The 20,994-nt window shown below is 39.3% G+C and overlaps 1 protein-coding gene across 3 annotated transcripts in view; it reads right to left on the bottom strand.

The window, feature by feature from the left end:
• Positions 1-16,126: 16,126 nt before the first annotated feature.
• Positions 16,127-20,994, bottom strand: part of fndc1 (fibronectin type III domain containing 1) — a 53,585-nt gene continuing 48,717 nt past the window's right edge. For all 3 annotated transcript variants that reach the window (XM_072684119.1, XM_072684128.1, XM_072684138.1), the window contains 5 exons: positions 19,601-19,680; positions 19,475-19,504; positions 17,577-17,738; positions 17,329-17,451; positions 16,127-16,863 (listed from right to left, as the gene is read on the bottom strand). In XM_072684119.1, coding sequence (XP_072540220.1) covers positions 16,748-16,863; positions 17,329-17,451; positions 17,577-17,738; positions 19,475-19,504; positions 19,601-19,680 — 511 coding nt within the window. In that variant the 3' untranslated portion in view covers positions 16,127-16,747. The remainder of the gene's footprint in view (positions 16,864-17,328; positions 17,452-17,576; positions 17,739-19,474; positions 19,505-19,600; positions 19,681-20,994) is intronic.

Below are 20,994 nucleotides of genomic sequence, written 5' to 3'. Positions count from 1 at the left end.
AGATGAAACCAAAGTAGAACTGTTTGGTACAAACACAACTCGTTGTGTTTGGAGGAGAGTGAATGCTGAATTGTGTCATGTATTGTGAGATTTTGAGTGCAAACCTCCTTCCATCAGCAAGTTCCATCAGAAGATGAAACGTGGCTGGGTCTTTCAGCATGACAATGATCCCAAGCACACTGCCAGGGCAACAAAGGAGTGGCTTCGTAAGAAGCATTTCAAGGTCCTGGAGTGGCCTAGCCAGTCTCCAGATCTCAACCCCATTGAAAACCTTTGGAGGGAGTTGAAAGTCTGTGTTTCCCGCCGACAGCCCCAAAACATCACTGCTCTAGAGGAGATCTGCATGGAAGAATGGGCCAACATACCAGCAACGGTGTGTGCCAACCTTGTGAAGACTTACAGAAAACGTTTGACCTCTGTCATTGCCAACAAAGGATATATAACTGTAGTATTGAGATAAACTTTTGTTATTGACCAAATATTTATTTTCCACCATTCCAAATAAATTCTTACAATTTTGTTTTCTCATTTTGTCTCTCATAGTTGAGGTATACCTATGATGTCAATTACAGGCCTCTCTCATCTTTTTAAGTGGGAGAACTTGCACAATTGGTGACTGACTAAATACTTTTTTCCCCCACTGTATATATACACTGTATATTTACACTGTATATATGTATATATATATATATTCTTTTTTTTTAATACTATACTTCATATATATTAATATGAAGTATAGTAAAGCATATATGTGTGTGTGTGTGTGTGTGTGTGTGTGTGTGTGTGTATATATGTATGTAAGTATTGCATAATTTCTAGTAGTTGCAAAATGCAAAAAGTCTGAGGTTTAATAACCTGAAGTTTTAGGGGTAAAAGGAAGCTTGCCTGTCTCCCCTGAAAACACTTCAAAAGCAAAAAGGTGATTGTATAAAAATTAGCAATGTGATCTTCCAGTGGAAAATGCACTTATTGGGGCATGCGATAGTCCCACGTCTCACAGGAACATTTTGCAGATGTTGTCCCGCCTAAGCACACAGTAATAAATAGCCATCTGTCAGATGGGCGTAGCGCAGTCCTCTCTTATTCATGCGTCTGGCAGCCATATTAGTGAGGCAACTGTTGGCTGGTTATGTAACACCACACATAATATCAATATTATCAGTATCTGTATAGGGACACGGTAACAGATCTTGCACAGTATAAAGTCCCAACATCGAAGTCCCCACATTTCGGTCTGAATGTTTTCTTTTGTGCACTGTTCCTGCAGCTTGGAAAACAGATTCGGTATTTGTTCAAAATTGGTTGGAGCACTGCAGACTCCTGGACTGAACACTAAGTTTTTATGTTGCATGATTACATCTCCTCTGGTAAATTATGACAGGTTTTCCGTGTGGCTGAGGTGAGCCAGTGTTTTGGCAAGTTCATTCTCTTCTGGAGAAAAGTAATCTGGGAAATAACCACAATGCTGGAGGGAAAAAGCACAAACACTGAAGGAACATTGTACATCACTCATTTCTCTGGGTAGCTGCATGATTTTTCCATTTCAAATGCGTTAGAGAAGAGATAAATATATAACTAAAGAAAGACCTATGCTGAAAAAATGCTTGGTTCAAGAGACTTGATTCAAATTGACATTGCTTTTATATGGATGAAATATAAAACAGTTTCTGACAAAATAAAGTGACTTGACAAGTAAGACTGTGTTGGTGTAATATTTTATTTATATGGAAAAGATGTAGTAGACACTATTACTCAAGTAATACATGGACTTTTGTGTTATATACGAGAAAGATGGAAATATAAAGTAAGTAGAAGTAATGTAGTGGAGAGTGGAGTGATTTTATATTAATTATATTATAATATTATTTAAATTATAAAAAGAATTAAAGTTAAAATCAGAATTCATTAGAATTCAAGCTTAATCAACCACTGTATCATGGCATATTAATTGTATAATAAATTATGGACTACTATGAAACTAATATGCATGTTACAGAGTCAAAAGACTGTTGAAGTGTTGGCCACGTGCGGCGTAAACATAGTAACACTTAAAGAAAGGCCTTGCAATGTCATGCAGAGGACCCAGCCATTCCAGTGTGTAGCTCTGTAAGTGTCACATGATCTATGCCAGGATCAAGCTGATCAAGTGCTGCATGCTGATCAAGTGCTACACTCCTGCATGCTGTCTTTTTAGATCTCCATGGGCATTGAGTAGAAAGACATGTTTGTAAGCCAAGAGCATGTATACTATACAGAAGAAGAGCTGCTTCCAGGCCCAAAATGAGATCTCCCAGCATTTAGAACATAGCAGAGAATAGGCTGGAAGTCTTCAAAACAGAAGGTATATGGCTTGGTGAGTGGGAAGGTGAGTTTGAAAGCCAAGAGCATGTAGAGCTGCTACACAGGCCCAAAATGAAATCTCTTAGCAGCATAGAGGTAGAGCACCTAAGTAGGCTGGAGGTTTTCAGATCAGACGGTGCACATCTTTCACAGAGTGGAAAGGTATGTTTGGAAGCCGAAAGCATGTGTGGATGCCTTTGGAAATCTGGGACATCTTGACCAATACTTCAGACGATTTACACAGCTTTACCACAGGAGTAAGAGTGGGAGACTTAATGTGAGGCTGAGGGATGGCCCTGTGGTCACCCAAACCCACATCTCCCTCTGCCAGACCATGAGGATACAGTTGTCTCTATAACCTATGTCTGGTGTCCCCAGCACATCATCATCACATCAGACATGGGGATGGGCAGCTCATCTCTGCTCACGAATGGAACCAGACCTGGTAGGTCATGAACACAAGACTGCTGAAGTCCTTTTTCGGAACGACCTAGCGTTTTTTGCTTAATTTCAGAAAAACAATCTGCTGAATATCAGAGAACTGTCAGTGCAGTGCTAAGAGAAGAGTAACTGCAGTTCAGAATTCTCTGCTTAGCTCCACTGAAAAGTTCCACTGCCATGACGAAAACAGAATCCCACTATGATGTCACTATGAGGACCATGATGTCATTGCTGCTCATGTGTCATTGACACGTGAGTGTATGTGTGTCTTAAACAGCCATTATGCAGTATGGAGTTGAAGGGAAGTAAAGTGTTGATTAGGCTGATCAGCAAGGAGCAGGAACAGCAATAGCAATCAATAATACAGCCATAGTGTTTTCCTTTTATGCCTTAAAAATAACCTAAACCAAATTCAGTGCCCATTATAAGTACTTGCACATAAAAAAATCCACATGTTTTTGTTGTTTTTCCATGTTTTTGTTCCAGCTGTGAAAAAGCTGATCAAACATTTGCCTCCTCTTGTAGACACTATGCTATCTCATTGCTAGCCAAGCCTGTCTGCATGCCATGCCATTATCATGCTGGGTCTGTGAAATCCTCAGCCTTCTTTGGATGTTTCTCTCTGGAGAAGGGCCTTGATGTCAACAGTTTTAATTCAAATTTATTCTTTGTATCACGCTCAAGGTCTGAATCTCCCGTAAGGGCCCTGTCATATCTCCACCTGAAGTTCCTCTGTCTGTAATGTTGAGACTTGGCATGCGGCTTGCAGTATATCACAGATTTGTGCTGTCAGCTCTTTGTGAAAGGAGAATGTGTGCTTTTACTGATGTCTTAGGAGGTCTACAATTCCAAATGTTTGCTTGTTTTCCTTAGTATATTACAATGCCTTAAACCTTATTGTCTTGAGGGTCAGAAGTGACCCCCTACTATATTTACCAGGAGAGAAACACCTCTCAATTATTATTTTTTTTTTAATCATGAAATTGAATGACCTACAGTGAGCCCAACATTGACAGTGAAACATCGCCTTTGTTCATACCTCCATGGAAGCTGTACAACACCACCATACATGGACTATCTGTGGGTCATTTTTGACCATCAGGACAAGAGGAGTGTACAGAATGTTACTACAGGAGAGTTTAAGCACTGGCCTTTCAATAGTTTAGCCCACCTATCACCCAAACTCTTGCAACAGAATTAAAATTTATGGTCAGATCTGAAGACTGTTAACAATATTAGAATATCTCTGTCTGTAACATTATTTTCAGAGTATTTGTAGGATTAGAGTGGATTTGTCGATTAAACTCTGTCTCACATACAACCTGCTGAACCTCCACATTGCAGATTGTCTCTGCTTAAACCTTCAGTTTCCCTACAGCCTCTCTAAAGCCCTGCCAGTGTTTCTGTTGCTCTTGCTCGGCTTGGCAACAGGAACACTGGCAATGGTAGTTGGAGTTGGCAATGGAGTTGAAAATGGTATTAACAGTGAGCAGCTGCAAATCATACTTTTTCAGTATCAGAATGTGTCAGCTCTGACTATCAGTGACGTGATCAAAACACTCTCAGTTCTACTCCTCTCAGTAGGCATTCTCCTCCAGAATAGGCCTAACATCACATCACCCTTAAATGCTTTTCCACCTCCTGCTTTTCTCTGAAACTTAACAGTGAAAACCTTTTCGCATTAAAATGTTTCATCCTTTTACTCTTAGCGTTTGCTTATTTTTACATTTCACATGCATGGATTTTGTGTCATCAGTTTAATAATAGAAATAGACAATGCAGTGCTTTTATATTCCATAAACCACTTCATGCCTTAGAGTGTGGGCAAAAGCTTATACTTCGTCACTTTCATAACCACATTACTGTGATAATTTACAGAAGCTTCATAGGACCCAAAATAGAACCATTTGGGACTCCAAAAGATATGGTAAAACAAACAGTTACCAAATAATTTACAACAGTTTCTGAATAAGGATTAATTACTGAATAATAAACATGAAGTTCAAGGGGTTAAAGATGTCTACTGATGATATGGTTACATGTTGCCAAAATTAGCATCATGGTTGACAAACATAAAAAAATTATGTCTGAAAGGCCAGCGATCATGTTCAGACCAATGAAATTGATTAATAGTATAACAGGACTTTCCTTGTTTACCTCCAGAGCTCTGGAGCAGCAGCTTAGCCAAGGCCAGTTGTCGTCTATGTTTTGATTTAGCACCCTTGTATGCTCTCTTGTGTGTACTAACTATCCTCACAGCACAGTGCGCACACAGCATAACACCAGGCCATAACTTTAGCCTGGTAATGCTTTTCATAGATTTGGCATTGCCTTGCGCTAAAGATAGCATGGTACCGCCTATAGCTATAAACGCATGTGTGTGACTTCACAGAGGTTGTTTATAAATACTAATCAGTTGTACAGCAGGAGGGATACCAGTACAAAATAAGAATCAAATGGCAAACTCACTCAAACCAATCAAATAGATTCACATTTCACATTTCCTTTTTATAATATTAGTGAAAATTAGTGCCTGCAGTACGACTTACCCCACTGAAAGAGTTAATTGTAACAGACTTAGGGGCTGGTTGTGACATCCGCTAGTAAAGGCAGGTAAAATGGTCATTGTTTGAACCAGACTAGATTTCCAACCAAATGTATAAAACATTACAATACATTTGAAAAAGCATAGCTGTCATAAGTAGAACAGCAAGAATCATGTAAATATTTATTTACATGAAGTCTGTAGTATGTCTTCTTTGGGGGCCTCAGTTGCAATACTGGGTTAAAACTAACTCCACTGGGTGAAGGCTGTACTGGCTAGCTCTCACTGGGAGATATTAACATACAAAAACAGAATGAATCTAGAGATATATATGCCTGACTGCTGTAAATGCTGGCCTACAAAGCCAAGAATGGACCAGCCCCTCCATTGGCAGTGCTCAAAAGCCGATCAGTACCAAGTGTCCATTGAGCTTCAAGTATGGCCCGGCTTGACCCACCATCCTTTTTACTTCACCTGAACGGCAGTCTGAAAGGCAGTGTCTTCAAACGTCGACTGAAGGCCCACCTCTTCCAAGAGTACTTGGGCGAAGTGTAGTGCTGAGTATTTGGTTCTCTGTACTGATTGTTGTATTTAGTAGTATCTAAGCTTAGAGGGATCTTTTGGATCCTAGTTTATAGAAACTAGCTAAGGGTGTTTTCTAAGTAAACAGTGAAGCACTTTTGTAAGTCACTCTGGAAAAGAGTGTCTGCTAAACGCCTTAAATGTCAATGTAAAAGTAAAAAAGCACAGATGATAATGACTCTATAAGAATATGCAAAGATGACCAAAGCCACATTTTACTTGAACTTAACTGCTTAAAAAGCTGTCTTACATCTTGTTAGGTTGTGCCATGCACTCTCCAGACTCGTATATTTACAGGACAGTATTCTGAATATTTGAATATGCTTTTGAAGTCAACTAGATGGTGCTGTATCCAATGCTACTGCCACATGTTCAATTTTACTGTTAATAAATACTAGATGGTGGATCATGGTGTGACTTGTGATTTATCAAGTAGTCAGTTGTTCCTGTATGGTAAAGCTTTGTTTTCAGATTGTCAATGGATGACTGGATTTTGCCATAAAGTCTGCTAAAATGTCAGCACGACATGTTCTCTGGCATGGAATGATGATTTTACACAGACACACTCATAAATAGAGTCCAGGAGAGGCCGAAATTACTCATTCTAATAGCACACATATTTAGCTGTAATGAGGTACCGAAGTTCATAAACCACATATTTCTGTCACAATAGGATTTAACTTATACTTTTGCAAATGGTCTCATGTTTCAGTTGCGTGACACACAATAACTGTGATATGACTCTTTATGTGCTGTGTATTTTTAAGAGAAACCTACTGAAACACAGTTTGTCTCCAACCATTCATAGTGGCCAGAGGAACTGAATGTCCAATCCAAAACAGAGCCTCTGGGTGACACATTAATCTGCAGAAAAAAGTACAAAGCTATCAATATGTTGACAAGAATCTTTAAATGTAGTTGAATGTAGTCTGGCATTTTATTGCAGGGATTGCTTTCTTTTTTACTGATGTGGTCTCTTGTTGCGACTATGCTGATGTTATGCATACAAGCTAAGTTAAGCCTAGTTTTCTGCAGATCTGCTGTTTTAGTGATTAAGATAAGGTTGGCTGTGGGAAGCTGGCCCTAGATCTATGTTGAAGGCTAGTTTCCTCTGGCTGATGCTCTGGCCAAACATAGGATATTTATGAGTTTTTCCAGTGTTAGAAGGGGCTGTTTTGTACACCATTCTTTTATGCGTTGTGAGCCACTTCTCTTCAACTTGTGTTTAATTAGCAGTGGCAGCACATAGGTTCACAATGTAATATTTTTTGCAAGGAAAATGCATTTACCTTGGTTTAGTTGAATAATGAGAGTTCGGAACTTGCAAGATTATGTAGCATTTTTATCTTAATAACAGCTTCAAAATCTTTGTGATGCTTAACTGCCACTTTGGTGAAGCAGGAAGGACACAGCTTGTGAGAAACTGTGTTTGAGTCATCTTGTAATATTACTCACCAATTGAGTCCACATGCCTCTTTCACTTTCAGTGATGGTTCTCTCAGCTTGTCCAGAAAAACATGTCCTTATGGCTCAAACTCCACTTCCTGGGAGCAAGAAAAAAGCAATTCATAGTGTTGCTTTAAGCCCCCAAAGTATACGCACATCCCCCCCTTAGTACAACTAAAGCTTTTTCTGTGCAACTGTCTGCAGAAGAGGCAAATGACAAAGCAAAAGTTAGGAAAGCAAATGGAGATCTGTGTTAGGTTAACAGCAAAGACTAGCTGACCAGTTTTTACCAACTCTACACTGCAATGTTCACACCCTCTAAAAACAAACTGGAGCTAAACTCCAAGGCTTATTCCACACTAAGGTGTATTATTCAGTAACTACAGGGACTTCTGTACAAACTGGCGGGGTTATTCTTTGGTAATAGAAGTTTGTAATAGTTTTCTCTGCCCACCGGTGGCCACAGGCTTTTTAAGGGGTTAAAAGGCATATTTTTTTAATGGTAAGACTCAAAAAGGCCAAAACCTGGAATGTGAGCAGGTGCTAGGCCTGAAGCAAACCCGGATACAATCTCTACAGTTTGCAAACATCTCACCATGTCTAGAGGACACCAAGGAAAAAGTAACACTATCCAGTAAGATGAGAATAATTACAAAATACATATTTGTTACAGTGTTAAAAACTATTATATGATGTTTCTGTGTGAGCTATTGTTCAGCTATAAGCCAGCCAATAAAAGCAGCGCTTATTTATTTATTTTATTTTTATTGAATCTACCCTGTCTTCCAAAAGTAAAGATGAGAGGGTAATGCCAAACTCAAGAAAAGCAATGGTAGCCACACTGCTCAAACAATCTGAAACAGCTGTGATAGTGAAAGCGCTTTCAGGAGTGTAAAAACAGAAGGGCAGCAGCATTGTTATGGCAACCAGAAACACGTCTGTTTCTTTCCCCTGAGGGCTTGCCAGATTTGTGGTTCACCCACCAAATTGCAGTAGAAAATGCCACCACGGGTGGAAATGATTAATTTGCGGGTTGTGTTATTTTTGGGGTACTTTCTAATTGTACCAAGGTGTTTGACATTGTCAAGTGTTTGACAATTTGATTGCAGACAGTATAAAAAGAATTTAGTCATGCTCTTCATTCTCCCACTGTATGATCTGCTGTATTTACAAGTAACAACAGTAGTGCAGGCCGATCACGTCTTTATCTCTGGTAGTTTATGAGCACTTTGTCAATAGCAGAAACTAATTAAAGTTGACTGGAATGAACTGTGGCGTCACCACATAATGAGTCCTAGATGGGGTTTATGTGAACTGTGGAGAAAGAGCTGTTTTTCCCTGAAGATGGATGTCTGAAGTCCTATAGTAGTGTCAGAAGTTAGGGAAAGAGAGCTACAGGTTTTCATATATATATATATATATATATATATACAGTCATGCCCGAAAGTATTCATACCCCTGTCAAAGTTTGACTTAAATTTACTTTTATTTAACCAGAAATTATTTTATTTTTTTCATTATTTTTGCCTGGAAATGACACAGGCATCTCCCAGGAGATAACACGATGATGTACAAGAGGCATCATTGTGGGAAAAAATATTTCTCAGCTTTTATACACATTTGAACAAAAAGTGGCATGTCCAAAATTATTCATACCCTTCTCAATAATTAATAGAAAAGCCTTTATTGGCTATTACAGCAATCAAACGCTTCCTGTAATTGCTGACCAGCTTTTTGCATGTCTCCACTGGTATTTTTGCCCATTCATCTTTAGTGATGAGCTCCAACTCTTTGAGGTTCGAGGGTATCCTTGCCATCACCCTGATCTTTAGCTCCCTCCACAGATTCTCAATTGGATTCAAGTCAGGACTCTGGCTGGGCCACTGCAAAACATTAATGTTTTTGTCTGCTAACCATTTCTTCACCACTTTGGCTGTGTGTTTTGGGTCGTTGTCGTGCTGAAATGTCCACCGGTTCCCAAGGCCAAGTTTCTCTGCAGACTGCCTGATGTTGTTGTTGAGAATCTTGATGTATTGCTCTTTTTTCATGGTGCCATTTACTGCGATCAAGTTCCCTGGTCCATTGGCTGAAAAACACCCCCAAAACATTAGGTTCCCACCGCCATGTTTGACAGTTGGGATGGTGTTCTTAGGGTTGAAGGCTTCTCCTTTTTTATGCCAAATGGTGCACACATCATTGTGGCCAAACAATTCAATTTTTGTTTCATCTGACCATAAAACAGAACACCAGAAGTCTTCTTCTTTGTCCAGATGAGCATTTGCAAAGGTCAAGCGGGCTTTTGTGTGCCTTTTCTGGAGAAGTGGTGTCCTCCTTGGCCTGCGTCCGTGGAACCCAGCAGTGTGCAGTGTCCGTTGAACTGTCTGCCTTGAGATGTCGCCACCAGCAGAGTCCAGATTCACCAGGATGGCCTTGGTGGTGATCCTTGGATTTTTCTTCACCTCTCTCACTATTCTCCTGGCCAGCACAGGTGTCACTTTTGGCTTCCGACCACATCTTCTGAGATTTTCCACAGTGCGGAACTTCTTGTATTTTTTAATAATACTTTGCACTGTAGCCACTGGAACTTGAAAACATTTTGATATGGCTTTATAGCCCTTTCCTGACTTGTGAGCGGCCACAATGCACAGCCGCAGGTCCTTAGTGAGTTCCTTTGTCTTAGCCATGACTGTCCACAAACCAACTGCAGAGAGCTGCTGTTTTTCTCCTGTTGAGTTGATTAAAACAGCTGTTCCCAATGAATCAGGGTAATTAGGATGCTTTAAAACAGCTTGGACTATTTGGAATGGTATAGAACTTTGGATTTTCCCATATACTGTGACAGTTTTCAAAGGGTATGAATAATTTTGGACATGCCACTTTTTGTTCAAATGTGTATAAAAGCTGAGAAATACTTTTTCCCACAATGATGCCTCTTGTACATCATCGTGTTATCTCCTGGGAGATGCCTGTGTCGTTTCAAGGCAAAAATATAACTTCTGGTTAAATAAAAGTAAATTTAAGTCAAACTTTGCCAGGGGTATGAATACTTTCGGGCATGACTGTATATATATATATATATATATATATATATATATATATATATATATATATATATTCTTAATATCTGAAAACCTGTAGCTCTCTTTCCCTAACTTCTGACACTACTATAGGACTTCAGACATCCATATATATATATATAACACGTAATCCCCATTTTTAGGTCAACATTTTCCACAATAATGTGTTATTAGACTAGTATAAAAAACACTTTTTTAAACTCAAGTTGGGGCCCATGCATTGTGATATCAGAATCATATCGATACTGGCAGATACCTGCTTTAAAAAATAAATGCAATCAGACAGAGGTTTAGCTTTGAGTGATGTCTGATGACGTGTTGTATATTTTTATTTAGGAGGAGCAATGTTTAGGTGTTGTTAGACTATTGCTAAACTGTCAGCGTCGTCTACGTTCAAAATCGTACACACAAAATTTGTGGATATTGCCATTGGCCAATATTGTGAATACAATGTGAATAATGCTTGGTCACTGGACATTTGCAATATTCTGCATTTATAACAATAACAGGTAAGACCCTCTCTCTCTCAATGTCTTTCACTCTCTCTTACCCTTGCTCACTTGGCTTTTCTCTCTCAGTTTTGACCTGAAACTTTCTTTCTATGATTTAATCCTCACAGAATGAATGGTAACATTTTCCAGCCCAAGTGGCGCATGACCTACTTTCAATAGACACACAAGTAGCATGTGGAAAACAGTTAAGAGCCTTCTTCAGTTCATGATGGCTGGCTGCACTTTTAATATGCTTGCAATTACACATAATGATATCCCCTAATTTCATATATGGAAATTAGGTCATCCTTGTTTACCCTTTGGCATCTATTGGCATTATGTTTACAGTGTAGAAAACAAAAGTCTTCTGAATGCTAAATGAGCAAACCCTTTAGTCATCCCATGATAAATTAAAAAAATCAAAAGCCTAGCCTGTTTAATTTTCTTTTGTCAGTTCTGGTCAGCCACTGCTCAGGTAGGAAGCCACTTGGCTGCCCAGTGCTTAAGGACTGAAAAAAAACTTTATGTTTGACATTTCTTTAGAGAACACCATGTTTCCCATAATATAATTTGCTCTGCTTCAGATGAGGATGCCTTAGATGTTTGGCCAGATCAATATTTTTGAGGCCAGACATATACATTCTGTTTCAATAAGTCACATAGTGTTATGTACGTACCTAGGGGGGTACATCCGCTCCTTGTAGTCTCTCCACTGGCGTTCCACAAGGCTCGGTGCTTGGTCCTCTTCTTTTCTTACTCTATACTAGCTCTCTTTTGGTAAAGTGATATCCTCTCATTGATTTCCTTACCACTGTTACACCGATGACAGTCAACTCATCCTTTCTTTCCCACCGTCTGACACACAGGTTTCTGCCCGCATCTCAGCATGCCTCGCCGACGTCTCTTCCTGGATGGCGGCTCACCACCTCAAACTCAACCCCATCAAGACGGAGCTGCTGTACATCCCGGAAACTGCTGGACCTAAAAACGATCTTGCCATCACCTTTGAGAACTCACTGGTCACTCCTTCTACAGAAGCTCGAAGCCTTGGTGTAGTCATGGATGATCAATTATCGTTCTCAAGCCATGTTGCAAACGTAACTCGGTCATGCAGATTTCTCCTGTACAACATCCGGAGAATTCGACCATTCCTCTCCAGAGAGGCCGCCCAGGTGCTTGTTCAGTCTCTCGTCACTTCCAGACTTGACTACTGCAACTCTCTTCTGGCTGGTCTCTCTCTGAGCACCAGACAACTTATCCAACTTATCAGGCCCCTACAACTTATCCAGAATGCAGCGGCATGGGTCGTCTTCAACGTTTCTAAGCTAAGCCATGTAACTTTACTGCTCCATTTTCTTCACTGGCTTCCTGTAGCTGCTTCCCGCATCAGATTAAAAACCCTGATGCTGGTCTACAAAGCCAACTCTGGACCAACCCCTCAGTACTTGATGGCAATGGTCAAAAGCCGATCTGCACCAAGAGCCCTTCGAGCTTCAAGTACGGCTCGGCTCGACCCTCCTTCCCTCAAAATCCATGTTTTTCTGTCCTGGTACAAAAGTGGTGGAACAAACTTCCTCTGGGTGTCCGAACGACAGAGTTGCTCGCTGTTTTTTTTACTATTCAAACTAGCTGAGGTTTTTCTTGGGTAAACAGAAAAGCACTTTTAGAAGTCGCTCTGGATACGAGCATCTGCTAAATGCCTTAAATGTAAATGTAAATGTATGAGCATGTATGTTCTGCATTTCTGTGTCTGTCTTTCTCTTTCTTTGGCTCTCCCTCCACAGGTAAACTGGCTAAGCCACATAAATCACATGAGGACCATTGATCAATAAGACTGAAGTTGCTGGGGGAGGAGTTTAATAAATGCTGCTATATAAGAAAAAGAGTGAACTTAAGTAATGTTAAGGCATCTATCCAGACCCCCTCACACCAACCGATAGATATGACTGGAGAGCGCTGCGACTCACATTTTTTTAGTCTGACACTGAAAAATAGTGATGGTGAAATGTCGTATGGTGTAAGACTGGCATAAAGGAGAGCCCATACTTTTGTTTCTTAGGCTAGAGGTTGGGTGCCACTCCCTGTGCTTTTGATTATTGGCCAGGGAAGTTCAAAACAAGTTAGATAGAAAAGTGAAACAAGTGTGTTTAGACACAGAGCAGGGAAGCATGGTTGTGTCCTGCTTTGCATTATTATTTTTATTTATTTATTTATTTTTCTTCCCCCAGTGTGGAACGGAATGATCCCATGGTTCCACGTTCCAAAGGTGGAATCGTAATACCTGGCTTAAGTGGTACATACAAATCCATGAACATGCCTGGCTACCTTTTCAGGGGTGCCTTTACACTAACCAAAAGTAGGCAGCCACCTGAGGGACTGATGTCTGTGCTCCAGAACCAATCCATTATCAGTACCTGACCTCACTAATGCTCTTGTGATTGGATACAGCCATGTTCTCACAGTAATGTCTCAAGATGTATCATAAAGCCTTCCCAGAAAAGTAGCGGCTGTTACTGCAGTAAAGGGGAACACCATGAACTTTTTAATACCCTTGATTTTAGAAAGACATAGTGCTGTTGGATACCAAAAAGGGAGTTCCACAGAAATGGATACCTAGTTTGATGCCATTAAAGTAACTGGCCCTTGCTTAGGTGATCATGTGTGCACTGCATACAGGAGATTTGAAACGACATCCCAAATTTGGGAATAATTAGAGCGCTATTCAGACTAACTGACAGCTCCAAAGCTGAACAAACTGTGTACTCCTCAGCTGGAGATAAACATTCTCTCATGACTGCCTCGGAGTTAAACAGTAACAGAACCTATCATGCTTGTAGGGTGCGTTTGCAAATTGCAACCCTTGTGAGAATCAGTTTGTGGCCCTCTCATTGATCCAGCAGTTTCCGTCGTATTTTGTTGGTTCTTATTTGTCCTTTGGAGCGTTATGGTTTAGAATTCACTCTAGTTTTTCAGAATTAAACAACACAGGGATTGGGGTTGGGTAAAGAGTTAGGATGTGCGCAGGAATGCATACACCTATTGTTCTCTTTCACAGACACAAACAATAATGTTTTGTGTTCAAGAAAACCACTGAGATGGATTGATTTTATGTAGTGTTAAGGCTACCAAGAGCATAAATAACTGTAATAAAAGTCATTTACCATTCTAACTCCCTAATCCAACCCTTTACTGTCCTTGATAATATGAATTTGGCACCAGACAAACTTTAAACAAAGCATGAGCAAAATCGGAAAGTGTCTGTAGCATGTGTTTATTTTGGAGTTGAAATAAGCGCAGAACGTGCTCAGCCTTGTTATTGTCTGTCTTTGAAAAATAACAATCACCAAACTCTGGAAAACAATGGCTGTCTAAACGAGAGATGACCCACCTAGCTAACCCAGGCATTCCCCTTTTGAAAGGAATGCTGGGTAAGTAATTCCAAAATGCCAAGTAAAACATGAATGTGTTTTTAATTTTCCAACTAAGAGTATCTGGTCTGACAGATAAGACATGTTTGTTCTACACTGGGTAGTGTGTTACACGGTAATGGTAGCCAAGCCAGGGTCTCAATTTTAATTCTCTCCAGCCATTACTGCTGTTAAACATCTCATTGTTCTACACACTTTGAGACTATACTGCAGTTTAACTGTCCTGAATGGGCTTTCCTCTCGTCACTCCAACTGAGGGAAATTAGTTTTTATTTTCTGGAATAAAAAAACTGTAGAATTTAAGAGTCAACTGTAGGGCCCCCTTAAGGATCTGTACTTGATCCTATTTTGTTTTTCATATACACACTTCCCCTTTGACGGATAATTAGATAAAAAGAAGACATTCAGGTTCATATTTATGCAGATACACATTAAACAAAAATGGACCAGTCATGGAAATGGATGAATCTGGATAAGCCACAGACAGTCGTATTACCTTCCCATATGAACCAGAGAATAGATTGAGAAATTCCTTCTTCTTTAAATTACAGATAAGTAATTCTATTCTGTTCCATCATAACAAACCTGAGCATAAAGCGTGATGACTTTTTGACCAATGTTACACAAAATACAGAAATACAATGTATGAGACCTCTGCAAAATATCTCTGGGGTGGGACTGACATTCAGTAGTAGCAATGCTGAAACATTAACCCAAACTATTGCTACTTCTAGTCTGGACTACGGAAATTCTCTTCTCTCTGGTCTGCCAACTAAATCCCTATAAAAACTCACGTTATAGACAAGAGTGGAACAACAATCCTGACTAGAAGCTCATATGACCATTTCTTTTTTAAAAACTACATTCCAATTCCAATACTTCCAATTAAAATTCTTTTGCTGGTTTTCAAGGCCTTGCCTGGCACTGAGACTTATTTGAGAGACCTTTTGTATTGAAGAATGCTCCCTGCTAGCGCAGACCTGTCAAATGATCTATGTGCACAGGACACATCTGTGCACTAGGGAGGATTAATGGGTTTTATTCTCTTACTGCTCTCCTATGAAATTTTAACTTAAAAAAATGAAGGCCCCTATAAAATCACACTCATCATTTGGTATATTTTCTGGGGGTTTTTGGTACTTTCAGTAGTGCAAAACACTGATGTACCTAATGTGCAGACATTAAAAGGCTTATATACTGAATATTGAATTAATTACCTACATTAAGCATTGGAAGGCTTGAATGTGATGACTCAAATTCTTAACATTGCATTTAGTGTTTTTAAAGCAGATACACTGATGTGTTTTAACAGAGGATTTACTCATCAGAATCATCTGACTGATTTAAAGAAAATTCATTTAGATAGCTCATTTGGTTTTGTTGGTGGAAGAAGAAATAAGTACTCTAGTATTTTTCCATTTTCTTCTCAGTTGCTTATTTCTGGCCTGCCACTGGTCAGATAGCGGGCCATTTGGCTGCCCAGCACTTTGGAACAGAAAAGAACCTTCATGTTTGTCTTCACTGCTTCAGGGACCAGACCCATGTCCAAAGTTTCCAAGAATGTTTTTTTCGCTTCACTTCAGATGAGGATGCCTGGAATTTTTTGAACTATTCATATGAAATGTGTTTGGTAGTTGGCTGTCAGAGAAGCCTGGGTTAGCGTTTTACAATTCAACCATCTTTAGCATGTTACGGCTTCTCCCATGTTGGCAACATGCTAACGCTGTAATATCCGCACCCTAGCATAAAGCAAAAGTGGATTCAATGTTTTCCACAGCACCTTTATTCAGTTTCCAACCTTTCCTGAGCAAATGGAAATAACTTTTTATCTGCCCTAATATGGGCAATACTTCCAAGCCAACCGTTGTAAGATACAAAAATGAGTACAAAACTAGCAAAGTTATTAAAAAACTACAAAGAAACATCAATCATGGAACATTTGTAACATCATTAATGCATAATTCACTGTATCTGTAAGGCTTCAGCAATCCGTAGTCATTGCTTAGTCAGGCTTGTGTTTTGTATAACAGGTCCTATTAAAGCTACTTACTGCGTCATACTAAGATAAATTATTCCAGACAGAAACAACTTCAGAAGCCATTCTCAATCACTGGGAATTACCGAGGAAACTATGTCCCTGAACTGGTAATAATAATTTGAGCACACATGCTTGAATTTCCTCATATACAGACTGCTTTGAAAAAGAGTGCTTGATATTTGAATAATTATATAGAAACATGTTATTTGAAGTATTATATTCTCTTTGTCAGAAACAGTATGATGTTTTGGGTTCAGTTACCATGGTGAGCAAAAGTTCATTTGTGGAATTGGCAAACAGAGAGGGAAGGGTGATGGAATGTAGATGCCAGTGGTGTCTGGCTTTCAGAAAGCCTTCCGTTACCACTTGCCAGGGATTGGGACACCACACTCGTACCAGCCCACGAAAGGATTTTGCGTGCGTCTGCCAATGGGCCCAAAATTGACGGGCTCCTGCCTATATGAGCGATAGTAACCTGAAAACCACAAAAAGGAGCTATGTAAAATGCTGTTTGACTGCATTAATGGGAAATGGAGACAGTAGGTGGTATCATAAAGAAAATCTAAGAATTGAAATGTGCACATTGTTTATGCATGAACATTTAGATGATCACAAAAAGGTATAAACACAATAAAACAGTAGTTAACCATGATCATGTCCTGACTTTTTCCTCATAGGAAACTGCATTTCTGTTATTCTATAAATTTTATAAATGGTGTTTAGGCATTTCTTCAGTTTATGCCTTTAGTTAGATCGCCTTCATCTCCGAATATTGTTCAAATGAAAATCAAATGTTCATATGTTTAAATATGTGAAATAAAGGATGTCATGGGAAATTCTCATACACATTCACTTTCAGAGTTATATTACATTAATATCGCAAAAATATGTAACAAAGTGAAATGCAGTGTATTTTGAGAGTGTGCTATGGTAATAGTACCTTGAGCTGTGGGCAGGTAGAGGGAGAGGTTGTGTGGCCCTGTCCTTCCTTCTAGATAGGAATCTACAAATTGACAGTGATCCTCTCCATGGCCAAATGAATCACCAATGCTGTAGAATGGTTCTGAAATTGTAAGAAGAGTTAGCACCCTTTGAACCTCACCTTCTACATTTACACTAAGCTGACAGGCAAAATCAGAAAAACAAGAACAGAACTGACAATGGGAAAATGCTGAAATGGGACGATACCTTTTAGACCATTTCCCATGAAGATCTTGTAGCGCAGTGAATTGCAGAGAACCACGCCCACAAACTTCCTGTACCAAGTGCGCTTGACAAACTGACTTCCTTTACAGGAGCTATGGGCGGGGTTGTACCTAAAGGTGAATGGAATCCAAATAGGTTCACCACCTACGGAAGAAATGGAAAAGTATGTTTTAAAATGTATACTTGGAATGCTTATTTTTCATATTTGGACAGTGTCCATTTTTTTTATAGTTTTGCCTCTGTACACCACCTGGATTTGAAATTAAGCAATCAAGATATGACTGAAGTGTAGACTTTCTGCTTTCAGCTTTTATATTGCATTTAGGAATGTCATTTTTTACATAGTCCCATTTTTTCAAGAAACTGGACAAAACCAATATAATTATAAATATAAGTAGTAGTTTTAATACATGAAAGCTAATCCTTCACAGAATCCATGGACATCCAATGAGATGCTTTGCCAGCCCTTTACTGCTGCTAACTTCAGTCTTTCTGTCTTCAGTTTTGTCTTCAGTAAGTGAAAGTGAACAGTATCCTCAACTGAGTTTGTAAGTTTGTGAGGCATTGTTTGGTAAAAGGAATTTTGACCCGTTGCTTTTTTAGGTCCTTTCACAACATTCCTATTAGGTTAGGGGGGTGAATTTGGCCATTCCAAAACATTAAGTTTCTTGTAAATAAACAATTTCTTTGTAGACTTACATGTATGCTAAGGGTCACTGTCTTGCTGTGTGACCCACGTACATTTAAGATGGCATTCTCTTGTAGAATTTGACAATTCAGAATTCATACATACATTAATAATGGTACACTGCCCTGGTTTAAAGGCAGCAAACAGCCCCAAACCATGATACTTCCAAACCCACGCTTCACAGATTCTTATTTGGAAATGCAGTGCTTGGTTTTTGCCAAACATAAAGATTGTCATTTAACCATAACGTTTTATTTTGGATTGACCTTTCTGTGTCCTTGAAGTGATTTTTGCTGGCTGACATCTCTTTAGAACAGGTTATATAACATCTGCCTCACAGTGCATTGGTGGAGGCCAAACTCTTTAGAGCTAATCACGTTTCAGATCAAATTTAAATGAAAATACTGAAAAAAGCGTTCACAAACTCTCAAAGGTCAACCTTGATCAGGTAAAGTCTTTACAGTAAGATTTTCTTTAAGAAATTCTTATTTTTGGTTATTATAATGAAATAAAAATATATATAAAAAAAATATATATATGTCCAGAATCATGGTACACGCTGTGCTGACATGTATGTTCCCATGCTGAAAGTAACCATATCAACCAGCCGAGTCTTCACACAGATCAAGAGAATTGTCCTCATTGCCCTTTGACACTGTGAACCACCAGATGCTTATTTTAACACTTTTGGACTTAGGCAACGGCAGCGCTGTTCTCCCATGGTTCTCTTCTCCCCTCATATGCTATTTGTCTTCAACAAAGAATTCAGAATGCTGCTGCGTACCAAACCATAACACCCCATTATGTTTTCCCATATGGCTCCTCGACTGAGATTACTTGCTGTGGCAGCAAGAATCAGATACAGATACAAACTTACACAATGACCATTTACCATGCATTTATATTCAGACATTTCCAGAAATCCTGAAGATTTGTAACAGGATTGAGGCAAATGCAGCCATTTTCAAAAAAGCAAGCTAAAAATGGGTAAACATAATCTTTTGGGTAGTTAAATACATGCTTTCTTGAAATCAGTGTTGGAACATGAATAAACCTTTTTTAGCTGAGTTACAAGGCCTAATTCTTCAGTTGTGGAATTTTCATTTATGTGGACAGTATAGAACTAAAAGTGGTTCTATGGTTTCACTCTGAGGAATCAGAGTGTGCTTTGTGTGCAATGCATGTCTCTTACCTGGAGGTCTCTCTATGAGAAGGGGGTCATCTGTAAAGAGGACAAGAGGACATTTTGATTTAGAGAATGGATTCACTCATTTTCAATTTCCAAGAAATAAACAAACATCTCCAGAGAGATTCTGACCTGATTCTGTAACGTATGTTAACGTCTCGCTGATCGGCCCTAGACCAAAAATGTTCTTAGCTTGAACTCTGAAGTAGTACCTGGAGGAATAAAAAAGGAAGGTATTTCATTAATCATTACTAAACCGAATGCATGATACACTCACACACACACTTAAGCTAATGAGTAATGCAAAAGGAGGAAGAGGACTTATGCAGCGAGAGAATGACAATGAGCAAAAATAAGAGACGTGAAATAAATGTGGAAAAGGAAAAAAAAAAATGACTCAAGAGAAGAACTTTATACCTGTAGTCTTGTATTTTATGACAAATGTCAGTAAGACCAATATAAACCTTCAGTCTTGGCTTCACTGGCAGTTTATTCTCATTTGATCGATCACAGAAGGATAAGAAAATAAAAGAAAGAAACTGGAAAAGAGAAGTGTGGTGAGGTTTAAAACACAAAAGCAAATTAAATAAGAGAAACCTGACAAAGTGCACACACCCAGAAAATCCACCCGGTGAGAGAGATCAGCCCTTTTCACTGCAGTGTGTGTGAGGAGCAACGATCAGTACTTTTGCGCTTCGCTTGTTTTTATTTGAGCCCCATTTAATGACATAAAATCAGCATGGCTGGATCAAATTAGAGAAGCCACGTGGAAACTCTGACCAAAATAGAGAAAGAATTCTGAAGCCGATCCCAGTCAGACTGTCACGGCGAGAGTGGGGGAAATGGGTGTGTTTCCTTTTCCTTTATCCCCTAGACAACAAATCTAAGAGGAATTAAGTGAGCGCTTTATGATAAAGCCTGCATCTGGCATTTGTATTAAAGCGTCTGTCTCAACTAAAGTCCTTATTTCAGTGCTGAAAGAGATCAAGGGCAAGGAGGTTCTGGCACAGGCCGGGAAATCAAGCAAAGGAAAATGCATTTGATTCCAACATTATATTACATCAAACTGATTATTTAAAATATAAAAAAGGATCTTTCTGGGACATTTAGACAATGTCTTTATTAACTATCTTGAGTGAGCTTCTTTTCATTTTGGTATACTCAATTCACTTTTTTAAACTGCACATTTAAACCGAAACTATATCAGATTCTGTGCTGCGCACTCAGGAAAGAGTACCATACATGATCCACAAATGAGCAAAGAACTGGACAAGTGAAGCGAAGCACATTAGGTATCTTCATCTACAGTGACATCTCTCAAGGGGTAGATAGATTAGGCAGTAAGTGAACAGTCAGTTCTTGAAGGTGATGTGTTCAAAGCAAGGAAAATGAATCTGAGCCACTTTAACAAGAGCTAGATTGTGATGGCTGGACGACTGGGTCACAGCATCTCCAGAACATCAGGCAGGTCTTGTGGGGTTTTCCCAGTGTGTAGTGATCAGTACCTCCCAAAAGTGCTACAAGAA

This window comes from Salminus brasiliensis, chromosome 1 (assembly GCF_030463535.1).
Source record: "Salminus brasiliensis chromosome 1, fSalBra1.hap2, whole genome shotgun sequence".
NCBI classification, from domain to species: Eukaryota; Metazoa; Chordata; class Actinopteri; order Characiformes; family Bryconidae; genus Salminus; species Salminus brasiliensis.
This window is presented reverse-complemented; position numbering and strand designations above follow the sequence as displayed.